Source organism: Narcine bancroftii, chromosome 13 (genome assembly GCF_036971445.1).
Source record: "Narcine bancroftii isolate sNarBan1 chromosome 13, sNarBan1.hap1, whole genome shotgun sequence".
In the NCBI taxonomy this organism is placed as follows: domain Eukaryota; kingdom Metazoa; phylum Chordata; class Chondrichthyes; order Torpediniformes; family Narcinidae; genus Narcine; species Narcine bancroftii.
The window spans coordinates 71,217,466-71,229,658 of NC_091481.1; the positions used below are offsets into that span (position 1 = coordinate 71,217,466).

The 12,193-nt window shown below is 44.7% G+C and overlaps 1 protein-coding gene across 8 annotated transcripts in view; it reads right to left on the reverse strand.

Moving 5' to 3' along the window:
- LOC138748873 (meiosis inhibitor protein 1) overlaps positions 1-12,193 on the reverse strand; it is a 187,836-nt gene that overhangs the window by 106,845 nt on the left and 68,798 nt on the right. For all 8 annotated transcript variants that reach the window (XM_069909734.1, XM_069909738.1, XM_069909737.1 and 5 more), the window contains 3 exons: positions 10,380-10,494; positions 8,446-8,562; positions 6,272-6,371 (listed from right to left, as the gene is read on the reverse strand). In XM_069909734.1, coding sequence (XP_069765835.1) covers positions 6,272-6,371; positions 8,446-8,562; positions 10,380-10,494 — 332 coding nt within the window. The remainder of the gene's footprint in view (positions 1-6,271; positions 6,372-8,445; positions 8,563-10,379; positions 10,495-12,193) is intronic.

Here is a 12,193-nt window from a genome sequence, read left to right on the forward strand (position 1 = left end):
TGACAAAAGGCAAAGGAGGAAAAACCCAACACCCAACCCCAACCAACCAATTTTCCCTTGCAACCGCTGCAATCGTGTCTGCCTGTCCCGCATCGGACTTGTCAGCCACAAACGAGCCTGCAGCTGACGTGGACTTTTTACCCCCTCCATAAATCTTCGTCCGCGAAGCCAAGCCAAAGAAAAACTGCTGAATCTTGAGCTGGGTCTTGAGAATCTCGAACTTGCCAAGATTTGGTGCAGCTAATCAATCACTGCTGCATCATTCTGGTGTTCAATTTTCAATGAGTACAAGGAGAAGCATGACATACTTTGACTGGAGTACAAATTAATTCATCATGCAGTCACACAAAATGTTAAAAGACACCTGCTATTTCAGCTTTCTGAAAAGGAACTGCACTCTGAAACTACTTTATTAAAGTGGCCTTTCCACGGCTTGCACAATGTTCCTAACATATGGGGTAATGTACACCAGAACAGGAAGACATGACAGCAGTCTGCAAAGGGTTTCCACAAATGTTATTCATGGTATATTTCAAAGACTTAGACTTCAAAGCAGAAACCATAATTGAAAAGTTTGCCAATAACATACAAATTTGCTGTGTGATTTATTTTGTAGAGAAATGGAGAAGGAAAACAAGATAAAGGATTAGAAAAGAAATGAGAGAATAAAAATATAGAGAAAAGAGACCTTGGAATGCATGTCCACAGATCCATACAGGTTGAAAGATAGGTGGATAAAGAGGGCATTCAGTACACCTTTTTTATATGCCAAGAATAAAAATGAGAAAAAACAAGTCAGGTCACAGTTCAGAAGATTGTATAGTTCTGGTCACACCAAAGGAAAGATAAAACATACAACACATAAAAAGAGAAAAAAGATAATGCAAGTAAAATATGTAACTATTAATATTAGAACAATTACTTCAAAATTAGAGACCATCTTGTTGTAAAACTAAGCTCATGTCACTAATGTATTCAAGAAATTCTAAGATTTTAACAGCATGAATAAAAAACAGCTATACATTTCCAAAACAGAGTCTCAATACCCAAGTTTGCTGCGTTTGCTTCATTAGGTGATAGAGACACATATTTGGGAGGTATTATTGACAAATCCCTCATAAAATGCATCATATCAATGCTTACTTATTCAGCCATATATTGCTAGTGATAGAATGAATATCTAATATATTAAGATACATGAGTGTTGATGGATTCCAACCAACCAAACATAGGTAAAGCATTCCATTATATTTTTCATATGCCTTGATACGAGTTGACAAGATTATGCATGGTTAATTTTGATTTAAACATCCCTGTCAGATTATTGACAATAATGTAAAAGCATATATAGTAAAACTCCATCAATCCAGTACCTTGGGGGCTTCAGAGGTCCCAGGCTGATAGGTTTTCCAAATTAACTTTTTGTGTTTAGATGGTGTGGTGCGCTGTTTGCCAGAATCAGACACACACAAGGTAAAGACTGTACAACAGGCTTTAATCCACAAAGACTTCCACAGAGCTATAGCTGCAGTAACTCTGAGGCATAGGCTTACATCCCAGAGGGTGATTAACACTTTACTGGGTGGGGCTTGATTCATTCAGGTCAACTGGTTGACAGCCGGCCAGGTGTTGTCCTGTCCCCTTACACTCCTGCAGGTACAGATGTTTCCCCCTGCAGTAGGCCAATGGTGTACCACCACATTCACCCCCTTCTTTAAAATTGTACCGGGGGGGGGGGGACAGTTACAAGGAATCATACCCACTATACAAAATACAATATTTTGTGACCGTCATAGGACTGGCTCCTGGTCAATGATCGGAGGGGAAATGGTGGGGGGGGGGCTGGCAGCTGGGGTCTGAGTGACTGGTGTGGTGCCGAGGGATGGCCGAGGGGGCCAGGGTTGATGTGTGAGAGTCGTATTGGATGGGTGGGAGGGCAGGTTCGTCCCCCAGGGCTGAAGTGGGCCCCTGGCGGTCAAGGAGGTACTGCGCGCCGCATAGCTGCCTGGGAATGGGGATGTATGCAAGGATGCCATGGAATGGTGGGTGCTCCTGCTGGTTCCAGGTCCTCGGTTGAGATGGTGTCCTCCCTGCCACTGCCGAACCTAACGTAGTTGTGGAGGAAGACCTGCGACCAGGGGTTCGGCCTTGTGCGCCCGTACTTTCTTATGCAGAAACACTCATCCCGGGGCCGTGAGCCATACTGGGAGGGTCATTCCAGTCGCTGACTTCCTGGGGAATGAGAACAGACCTTAATGGGGGGTCTCATTGGTAGCCGTACACAAAAGCGACCAAATGGCATGGAGTTCCTTGGGCAGGGCATCCTGCCAGTGCTCAACGTCCCACCCTTTCGACTTGAAAGCCAGGAGGACTGCCTTCCAGACTACCCCGTTTTCGCGTTCCACTTGCACATTGCCTCTCGGGTAATAACTTGTCGTGTGGATAGTCACGATGCCCCTCGCCGTCAGGTACTGGCGCAGCTCGACACTCATGAAACTAGAACCCCGGTCGCTGTAGATGAAAGCGGGATAGCCAAACATGGTGAAGATCTGCTCCAGGGCCCCGATGACGGTGGCCGTGGAGGTGTCTGGGCAAGGGATAGCAAAAGGGAAGTGCGAGTACTCGTCGACTACCGTGAGGAAGTAGAAGTTTCAGTTTGTGGAAGGCAGAGGCCCTCTGAAATCCATGCTGAGATGCTTGAAGGGCTGAGTGGCCTTTACGACATGGGCCTAGGGTGGGCGGAAGAAACGGGGTTTATACTCTGCGCAGACCCTGCAGGCTTCGGTCATGTCCCTGACGTCCCTTATAGTACACGGCAGGTTCCGGGACTTAATGAAGTGGTACAACCTGGTGACACCCGGATAGTAGAGGGACTCATGCATTGGCTGCAGCCTGTCATCGTGCATAGACACAGACACACAAGTCCGAGAGAGGGCATCGCGGGAGTAGTTAAACTTTCCGGGGCGGTACTGGATGTCATAGCTGTACGTTGCCAGCTTGACTCTCCAGCACAGGATCTTGTCGTTCTTGATCTTGCTTGTGGGTAGTGTTAAACATGAACGCCACGACCCGCTGGTCAGTGAGGAGGGTGAATCTCCTGCCAGCCAGGTAGTGGCACCAGTGGCGGACTGCTTCCTCAATCACCTGGGCCTCCTTTTCAATGGTGGAATGTCCTAGCTTGGAGCCGAGGAGGGTCCTAGAGAAAAAGGTGATGGGGCAACTCCCCTTGGTTGAGGGTAGTAGCGAGGGCTACCTCAGAGGCATCGCTCTCCACCTGGAAGGGGAAGTCCTTATCCACGGCCTGCATTGTGGTGTCCGCGATGTCCTGCCTGATGCGGATGAAGGCTGCTTGCGTCTTGGGTGGGAGAGGAAAAGTTGTAGCTTGGGCCAGTGGGCAGACCTTGTTTGAGAAGCGAGGGACTCACTGTAAGTAATAGGAGAATAGGCTAAGGCACCTGCAGAGGTCCTTTAGCGTGGGGGGGGGGGGGGGGGAGAGAGGTAGCTCCATTAATGGGCTCATCCTTTCTGGATCTGGGCCAATTACCCCATGGGCCATGATGTACCCCAGGATGGCAAGGTGGGTCGGTGCTGAACACACACTTCTCCTTGTTGAAAATGAGGTTCAGCTTTCTGGCCATCTGGAGGAATTTTTCCATGTTGGCAACGTGGTCCTGCTGATCATGACTGCAGATAATGACGTTATCCCGATACGGAAACGTCGCCTTTAGCTTGTGCCGGTCTCCCGCTGGAAAATGGAGACCCCAAAGGGAACTCGGCGGAATTGGTACAGGCGCCCATCCATCTCGAAGGCAGTGTAGGGCTTGTCCTTCGGGTGGATGGGAATTTGGTGATATGCTGACGTCAGGTCAATTGTAGAGAAAACCCGGTAGTGGGCTATCTCGTTGACCATATCGGCTATCCTCGGCAGGGGGTAGACGTCCAGTTGGGTGCACTGGTTTATGGTCTGGCTATAATCCACGACCATCCTCGGCTTACTTCCCACTTTGACCACCAGAACGTAGGCTCTCCAAGGGCTGTTACTGGTCTCTATGACACCTTCCACCAGGAGTCGCCGCACTTCTGCCTTGATAAAGTCTGCGTAGTGTGGAGAGCCGCAGGTTGGCCGGGGCTGGTATGTAGGCGCGCTGTGTAACGTGAATGGAGGTTGGGGCCCCCCGAAGGCAAGGGTGACACTCTGCAGGTGGCACTGGAAATCCAGGCCCAGGAGGAGTGGTGTGCAGAGTTTGGGTATGACCAGGACTCTGAGCCCCGTGTATGTCTCCCCTCCCACAATTATATCAGCCGAGCAGCGCCTGAGGGTACCAACAGTCTTATCCTTGGTGGCGAGGGTGATCAAGAAGGTGGTAGGGTGGACTTTTAATCTCAGGGAGTGGGCCTCGCTCAGGTGAATGAAGCTCTCGGTGCTGCCACTGTCTAACAGGCACTTTGTTACCTGCCTGTTGACTTGCACGTCCATCATTGAGCGCCCAAGGTCGTGAGGGATATCCCTGGTCAGAGTGGTGGCAGCCAGCACCATCTCGGGGTCAGAGTTGTCGCTCTCCGGCGGTGTGCGGCGATTTACGGCATCTGGAGGCGTGGGGAGCATCGGTAGGATGGCCTGGTCATCGCCCGTGTTGACCATGTCATCCCTGTTGTCGTTAGGTGCCCTCCATGTCAGCCTCTGCCCGGCTCAAGATGGCGGCGGCACGTGGGGGCCCGCTGCGTGGCTGGCCTCTTTCCCCAGCGGTGTTTGTCGTGCCAGCTGAAGTGACATCATTACGTCGGCCGGAAGTGACATCACTGTAGTTTACGGCGAGGGCGGGGATGGTCCAGGTGCTTGGGGCACACACTGCAATCGTCACTGGTGGGGCCAGATGCTGCATTGTCGGGGTCAGGGAAGGCAGAAGTCGTAACGGGGACAATGGCGTCACCCGGTATGCGCATGTGGAGGGGTTTGTGGGGGAGGTCATAGAGGGCCACTGAGCTGCCCGCTGGTTTTGAGAGGCACAATTTAGCAAGGTGGCCTTTCTTTGCCGCATTGAGAACAGTACTGGTTCCTGGCTGGGCAGTTTTGGCGCGATCGTCGGTCTGACCCACACCGGGACCCACAGTACTTACAGGGGCACCAAGCGCAGCAATGTTCTCCCCAGCTCAGTCTGGGGCTGCAGCTGCAGTGTGAGGGGGGCCATGAGGGATCCTGGAGGAACCTCGAATCAAAGGCTTCGATGTGCAGGGCTGCAGCTTCCAGGATTCGGGCAGCTTCCAGGGTTCGGACCACTTCTACTGTCTTGGTCAGGGCATAGATACCATCTTCCAGCAGCTTCTGCCGGATGGCCCTCGAGCATAGCCCTCGGACGAAGGTGTCCCGGATTAGCCTCTCGACCTCCTCCGCGCCTACCCCAGGTTCACCCAGACACAGTTGGGCCAACTCTCGCAGGTGTCCCAGGTAAGACTCAGTCGTCTGCCCGGGATGCTGGGCTCGTATATTGAGGAGGTACCTTGCACAGACCGCATTCATGGGGGGCTTGTACAAATTCTCGTGAGTGTCCATTGCGCCCTTGTAGGTGGAGCGGCCTTTGGTTGCCTGGAAGGCGTGGGGACCCAGCTTTGACCGGAATAGGACCAGCCTCTTCTGATCTGAGTCCAGGATGCCACCTGTGTGTGCCTCGATGATTGTTTCGACCGTGTGCCACCAGATCTCGATGCGTGTCTGGGCTTCTAGGTGGCGTGGGTCGACTTCAAGGCTCCATGCACTCAGTAGTTTTCCCATGGCAGCGTGAGGAAAAAGGTTCTTTGTGGATTTAATTGTGGTGCGCTGTTAGACAGAATCAGACGCACACAAGGTAAAGACTGTACAACAGGTTTTAATCCACAAAGACTTCCACAGAGCCAGGCTGGCTGTAGCTGAAGTAACTCTGAGTGAGACTTCGGGAGACCGGCACAGACATATCCCGGAGGGTGATTAACACTCGACCGGGTGGGACTTGATCCATTCAGGTCGACTGATTGACAGCCGGGCAGGTGTTGTCCTGTCCCCTTACACTCCTGCAGGTATAAAGGTTGCCCCTGCAGTAGGCCGGCGGTACACTCCTGCAGGTACAGAGGTTGCCCCCTGCAGTAGGCCGGTGTTGTACCAGCATAAGGGAATTTAAAGGGAATGTGGCTTTGGTGAGTTGGTTGCAGATTCATTAGGATTTCTAAAAATTTGGGTTATCGTAATTTTATTGTACCTCTATAGTGGTAAAAAATGAAAGTCTAATTTAGTTTTTACCTTTTTAAAATCTCTCTGAACAGTAGTAGACCTTGCTTCTGTACCTCAATGCTGTTCACCCTCATTGTCTCTTTCAAGCTACGAATTAAGGATTCAATACCTGTAATATACATTTAAACAAATATAATCCTAGGCTCCTAATCTTGGGGAGAAAAAAAAACAATATTTTGTTGAACCATTATGTTAAATGCGTGGCTCAGTTTTAAGTTTCACTGGCTAGAATTGTTGAATATTGCAGTCATTGCTATAACAGATTTTCATGCCACAGTAATATTATACATAGCCCCGCAGTCTCAAAAAGAAATCGCTCGCATAGGAATGATAATTTGATTAGAAGGGAAAAAAAGAGGTATGAGGTTCAATTAGACTTAAAGAGAATGAGCAGGGATGAGAGGACAGAAGATCAGGAATAAGAGATAGCTGAGAAATAGTGGCCGTGGTGGGGTAGGGTTGGGGGTGTAGGCAATAAGAAAGCCTTGATTGACTGGGGTTGGTGGGCATTGAGGAGCTCATGGAGAAATAGATTTGCAGGGGTATGAAAGAGAAGAAAAAAAGTCTGTGAGTTAATGGAGTTAGAAATGGGAGTTTGTGAGATAGAGACTGGAAAATGGGAGATAAGGGACACGCAAGAAAATTGTCTGATCAAGAAACTTAAAAGACAGAAAATTGTAATGCATGAGAACCATGGGCAAGATTAAAGTGTGGGGGGAAGGAGAAAAAACACATCTGAATAATTGAGTGGGTCAGACAGATTGTAAGTCGCCTGCAGAGCTGGAAGCAACCACCAAATGCTATGTCTAGGCAACAATGAGTCAGAAATTAGTAAAATAATTGGTTCATAATGATCACCCTTAAGAACCATTAATATTGTTACTTTACCTTTGTGCAAAACAAGGGGAGTTGGGTAAGGCAGAGAGACACCTGGAGGATTTGTCAACAAGTGGTACAGAAAGGAGAAAGTACCAATAAAATTTGGCTGGAAGATGAATGCCTCAGACTCCCAGAAAAAAGAGTGAGGTCAGGAATCTTCTAACTAATATCAAAGAAACATGTTGATTAACATGCCTCCTTGACCATGCAAATTCTATAATCAAGGATTTAGTATGCGCAGAATAATTTTGAACAAGTGGAATTCCAGCAATTTCTACATGATGTTCACAAATTGTCTAAACTCTAAAGGATAGCAACTAAATGAAGAGGTGTTCTACCAACACTGAACAATCATATACAAAGAGATAAAGAATAAAATTTGATATCTTTCCCTAGCTTCACCGGTCCTAAAATTAAATGAAAAATACAACCCATCAAATATTATAATCTATGCAACGAAATTTCATAACTGTGAGCTTCTTACTTTTCCGCTGTAGGAACTCAAGCAGGTCAAATAGCATCATTTGAGGGGGGGGGGGGGGAAGAATGATTTACTACCAACCCAAAATGCCATCCACAAAATTCTGTAGACCTCGTGGTTGAAGTAAAAACACAGAATCCTGGAGAAGCTCAGCAGGTCAAACACTATCTTTTATGTAGCAAAGATACATAACCAACTTTATGGGCTTGAGCCCTTCATCAAAGTATGAGAAAATTCCAGCAAGCATCCAAACAAAAGAGTAGGGGTGGGTGGCAAAGCAGGAGATGATGGGTGGAAAAAGGAGGGAGGAGTCAGCAGCAATGAGGGGATGGCAGGGCCATGTGGGTGAAAGAACTAGAAAGACAGGAAAAGGGGAGCAGGTTTAATGGAAAGCAGTAAAGTCAAAGTTCATGCCATGTGGCTAGAGGGTGGACAGATGGAAAATAAGGTGCTGCTCCTCCAATCTGCAGGTGGTCAGGGTGGGAGAGTACACAAGGCCATGAACAGACGTATGAGCACGGGAGTCTGACCGGATTTGAAATGGTTGGCTACTGGGAGGTCACTGTGGTTGCAAACAGAGCAGAGGTGCTGAGCAAAATAATCTCCCAGTCTGCGCCTGGACTCTCCAATGTAGAGAATGCTTTCTTCAAGAATGTAGCCTTTACTGAGTTCCTCCAGTATACTGCTTTTTTTTCCCCTCTGGTTCCAGCATCTTCCTTCTCTTCTCATCTATTTGACAAAGCCTGAATAGCTAAATTACTATCACTTTATGTTATCCTATTTAAAATGGTCATTCTGGCTAACAATCTCCAACTTGACTTACCATATATCGTGTGACACTTGGAAAAGAAAAGTTTCTCCTCCGTTAACAAAAGAAGACAACTGTAAATTGACCACACCAAGTTCTCATCTGCATTGGAGAGCCGCTCAAACAGAAATTCTACGAAGAGCACAAGATGAAGAAAAATTACACAACATCAGTGCTAAGACCGATTATAATCCAGGGAAAGAACTTCAATTATTATCTGACTGGAAAAAGGATGGAGCAAAATCTAAGCTCCTTGCTTACTACAGAAGCACTGTTAGATGTCAGTCATTGGCCCTTTATCTCTATTATTGACCTACAACCTGCTTATAATTCAAGGTTTTTCTATTAACATGTACAGTGATGAATAATTTCTAATAGAAAGTCAACATCTACTATCTTCAAACTAAGTAAATGTTGAAAATTTCTAATAGATGACCCCATGCTTGGTTGGGGGGGAATGGGGCGTGTGCTTATGTGTGTGTGGGTGCGCATGCGCGTGTTATGCGTTTCCTCCATTTCCTGCTGAAATTAAACACAGGCAACCTTTAAACTTTTTCAGTACGTTTCTTGACAAAAAATACAGCACTAAACTGCAGATGTCAATAATAGGTGAGGGAAAGAGAATAAGTGAGGAGATTGGAGGGTGAGTCTTGATATAAAACTCAAAATGGATTTATTAACATTGTGGGATCTTTTTCAAAAGCCAAAAAAAGCAGTTAATAGTAGCTAAAAATAAAAATCTTTCAAGATGAACTGTTTCTCAAACACTGAAAAGACTAACAGCCTTTGAAAAGGGCGTTAAAACCAGGATAATTAGGGTATGGTTTGGAAAGTGAAGAATTTTGCCCAGATATTTCACAAAAAAGCCTGACTAAATTGAGGATTCCAGTGCGAAGAGAGAATCCCAAACCCACTCAGTTGATTACACACTCAAGGAAAAAAACTGTTCTGCTGCTCAACTCCTAGGAGAACCTCCTTCTACAATATCCTCACTAATCCAACTTTGTTCCTTTCAGTTGAATTAAACAACTGCAGGTAGAAATATATATACATGAAAATTCAGCATTTTTATGCAATTTGATTAATTTTTTTCCAATTGATGCCATGTATTTCAATTCTTCAATGTTTTAATTTGTCAAATAAAATTAAATCTTTATATCATTATTAGTTTTTAATAGGTTTTGATTGTTGTTCTGTGACAGAGTTCGATAGCTTCAACTGGAAAGGCCCTGAGCTGCCTTGGCCAAGCTGATCAGCTTGGTGAAGGATCCACCAAAGAGCCTGCTGCACACAAACAGATTTCATGGAAAGTGAGCTCAGTACGTTCTCTAGTCAGCATAAGGTCTTCACTAATACTGTCATTTTTATATGAATCCATCCTAAATTGATGATTACATGCGAGTTGAAAGCTTGCTTTCCAAGAGTTTACAAAAATCTCAACAATGTAATCCAAAATTCCCCACAAGAGTATTTAAAATGGCTTTTGGGACCTGGGATCCTTTTGGCCATGACACTGGTTCCCAACATGCAAATCTTTTAATAGAATTCTGCCACTGTAGGGTAATGTTTTTGAACCATGTCCACAGTTGGTCTATTCTGAGCAGTTGCAGGACCTGTAACAACTGATTTTTAGTAGGCAGGCAAGAGTGATCATTGAAGCAGTATGAAGTGTCATTATTTCAGCCTCCACTAACGTAAGACTGTATGTATTCAAAATGAAAAACTAAAACTTTGATACCAAGTGTCAACATGAATTACAAAGAATGCATGTGATGGAGATGAGATTTGAGAATGCTGGTAAAACTTTGCAAGCTAAAGGAGAGATGCATTATGAATGAGAAGAATTACATTATGAGCAACAGATGGGCTGACAAGGACAGATATTTAAGCAAGCAAATGTAACTATGCATCTAGCTTTCATGTTAATAGATATTGATAGTAAAAATCACCTGGTAAATCAGCATACACAAGTGCAGGAGAGTATTGTACTGGAGAGTGGATGAGTATGGAAGTCATACATTGCACACTTATGATCTGTAGTCCTTCATCTCCATTGAGCAGCAACTGAAAGAAAATAGTCAAATGTTGCATTAACAATGGTTTAGCTTCCAGCTATTACCTCTTCTCAGTTGCACTGACTAACCAGTGATATTAGGCACCAGTCAGAAACTTAATCAAATTAGATTAAATTGAAATTGTGGCATTAAAACCAGATCAAAAGCTAAACATCTGTCCCATAGTACATGACTCACTAGGTCAAAAACATGGAATTCTCTTTCCAATAACACCTTCGAACTACCTTCACACTTCAAATACAAAAATTCAATGAAGCAGCCCATCATTTCCCTCTCAATAGTGACATGGACTGGCAATAAGTATAGACTTCCTTAGCGATGATGACATGAATAAATTTTAAACAGGAGCAGCAGGATCATTAGACTCCTGCTGCAAGAAGTTATAGCTCAATAGCATCAGTTTGGGTGCTACATATGCCTCTCAACTACCCCAAAATGGAATAGTTCAAGTCATGCCAGAATGAAACTGCAAAGGTTAGCACATCGATATTAAGGGATCACCAGACAACTGCAGAGTTAAAAGATCAAACTGGGAATCAGGTTGATTTGATGCTTGCAATCTTATTTAGGAATTCAATGCTTTCTCTCAAACTTGCATTTTTTAAAAATTTATATTTTTCACACTGTGAACCATATCAACCAAAATATGTACAAACGTATCTCATTAAATTTACACAGTGGTCTTTTCTCCCCTTCTCCCCCCCCTTCCCTCCCTCCCCTTTACCCATCCCCTCCAAAACCCATAAATATTCAACATATACAATACATAAAACCATAAAACAATATTTTCACACAAAGGAAAACAAACAAGAAAAATGCGTCATCTATTTATTACACACTGAATTTAGTCATTTTGTCTTCTTATCATTTTCATTCCTATTTTAGAGGATGGAGGACATAGGCAAGCTCTCTCTGTTATGTTCCATGTATGGTTCCCAGATTTGTTCAAACATTGTGACTTTATTTTTTAAATTATACATTATTTTTTTCCAATGGAATACATTTATTCATTTCCATGTTCCATTGCTGTATACTCTTGCTCTCTTCCATTTTCCAAGTTGACATTATACATTTTTTTGCTATCGCAAAGTCTGTCATAATGAATTTTTTTTCCACTTTGAGTGCAAATTTGAGGCTTCATTCTCTACTTCTTATGTTGCTTAAAAGAAATATCTCTGTTTTTTTTGGTATGTTATTTTTTGTAATTTTTATTTAGTATCTGATTTAATTCTTCCCAAAATGTTCTTGCATACATCTCTTTTCCACTTCTTTGCCACCTCCATCCCCCTTTTCCCCATTTTCATCTCTTAGTTTTCTCTTATTATACTTAATATACAACAACACATTTAAGACATAAAGTACACCCGCAGTTCCCACATCCACTAATACTTTAACCCCAAATATTCCCCCCCCATCTCTGAGTTGCCCCATACTCCTTGCCGGGCAACCAGACTCCCTTTTTCATTTGGGTTGCGATCTTGTTCGCAGCGTCAACTGATTTTGCAGTGATGGTTATTCCCCCTCCACCCAGCCATCCCCAGAAGACACTTTTAAAAAAAAACACATATAACTAAACTCTCTGTCTTCTCTTTTTTTCCCTCTTACTCCCTTCCTTCCCTTTTCTTTTTTCCCTTTAGTTCTTTACATATATATTGTTTTTACATCTTTATATATACTTTATCGCCGTT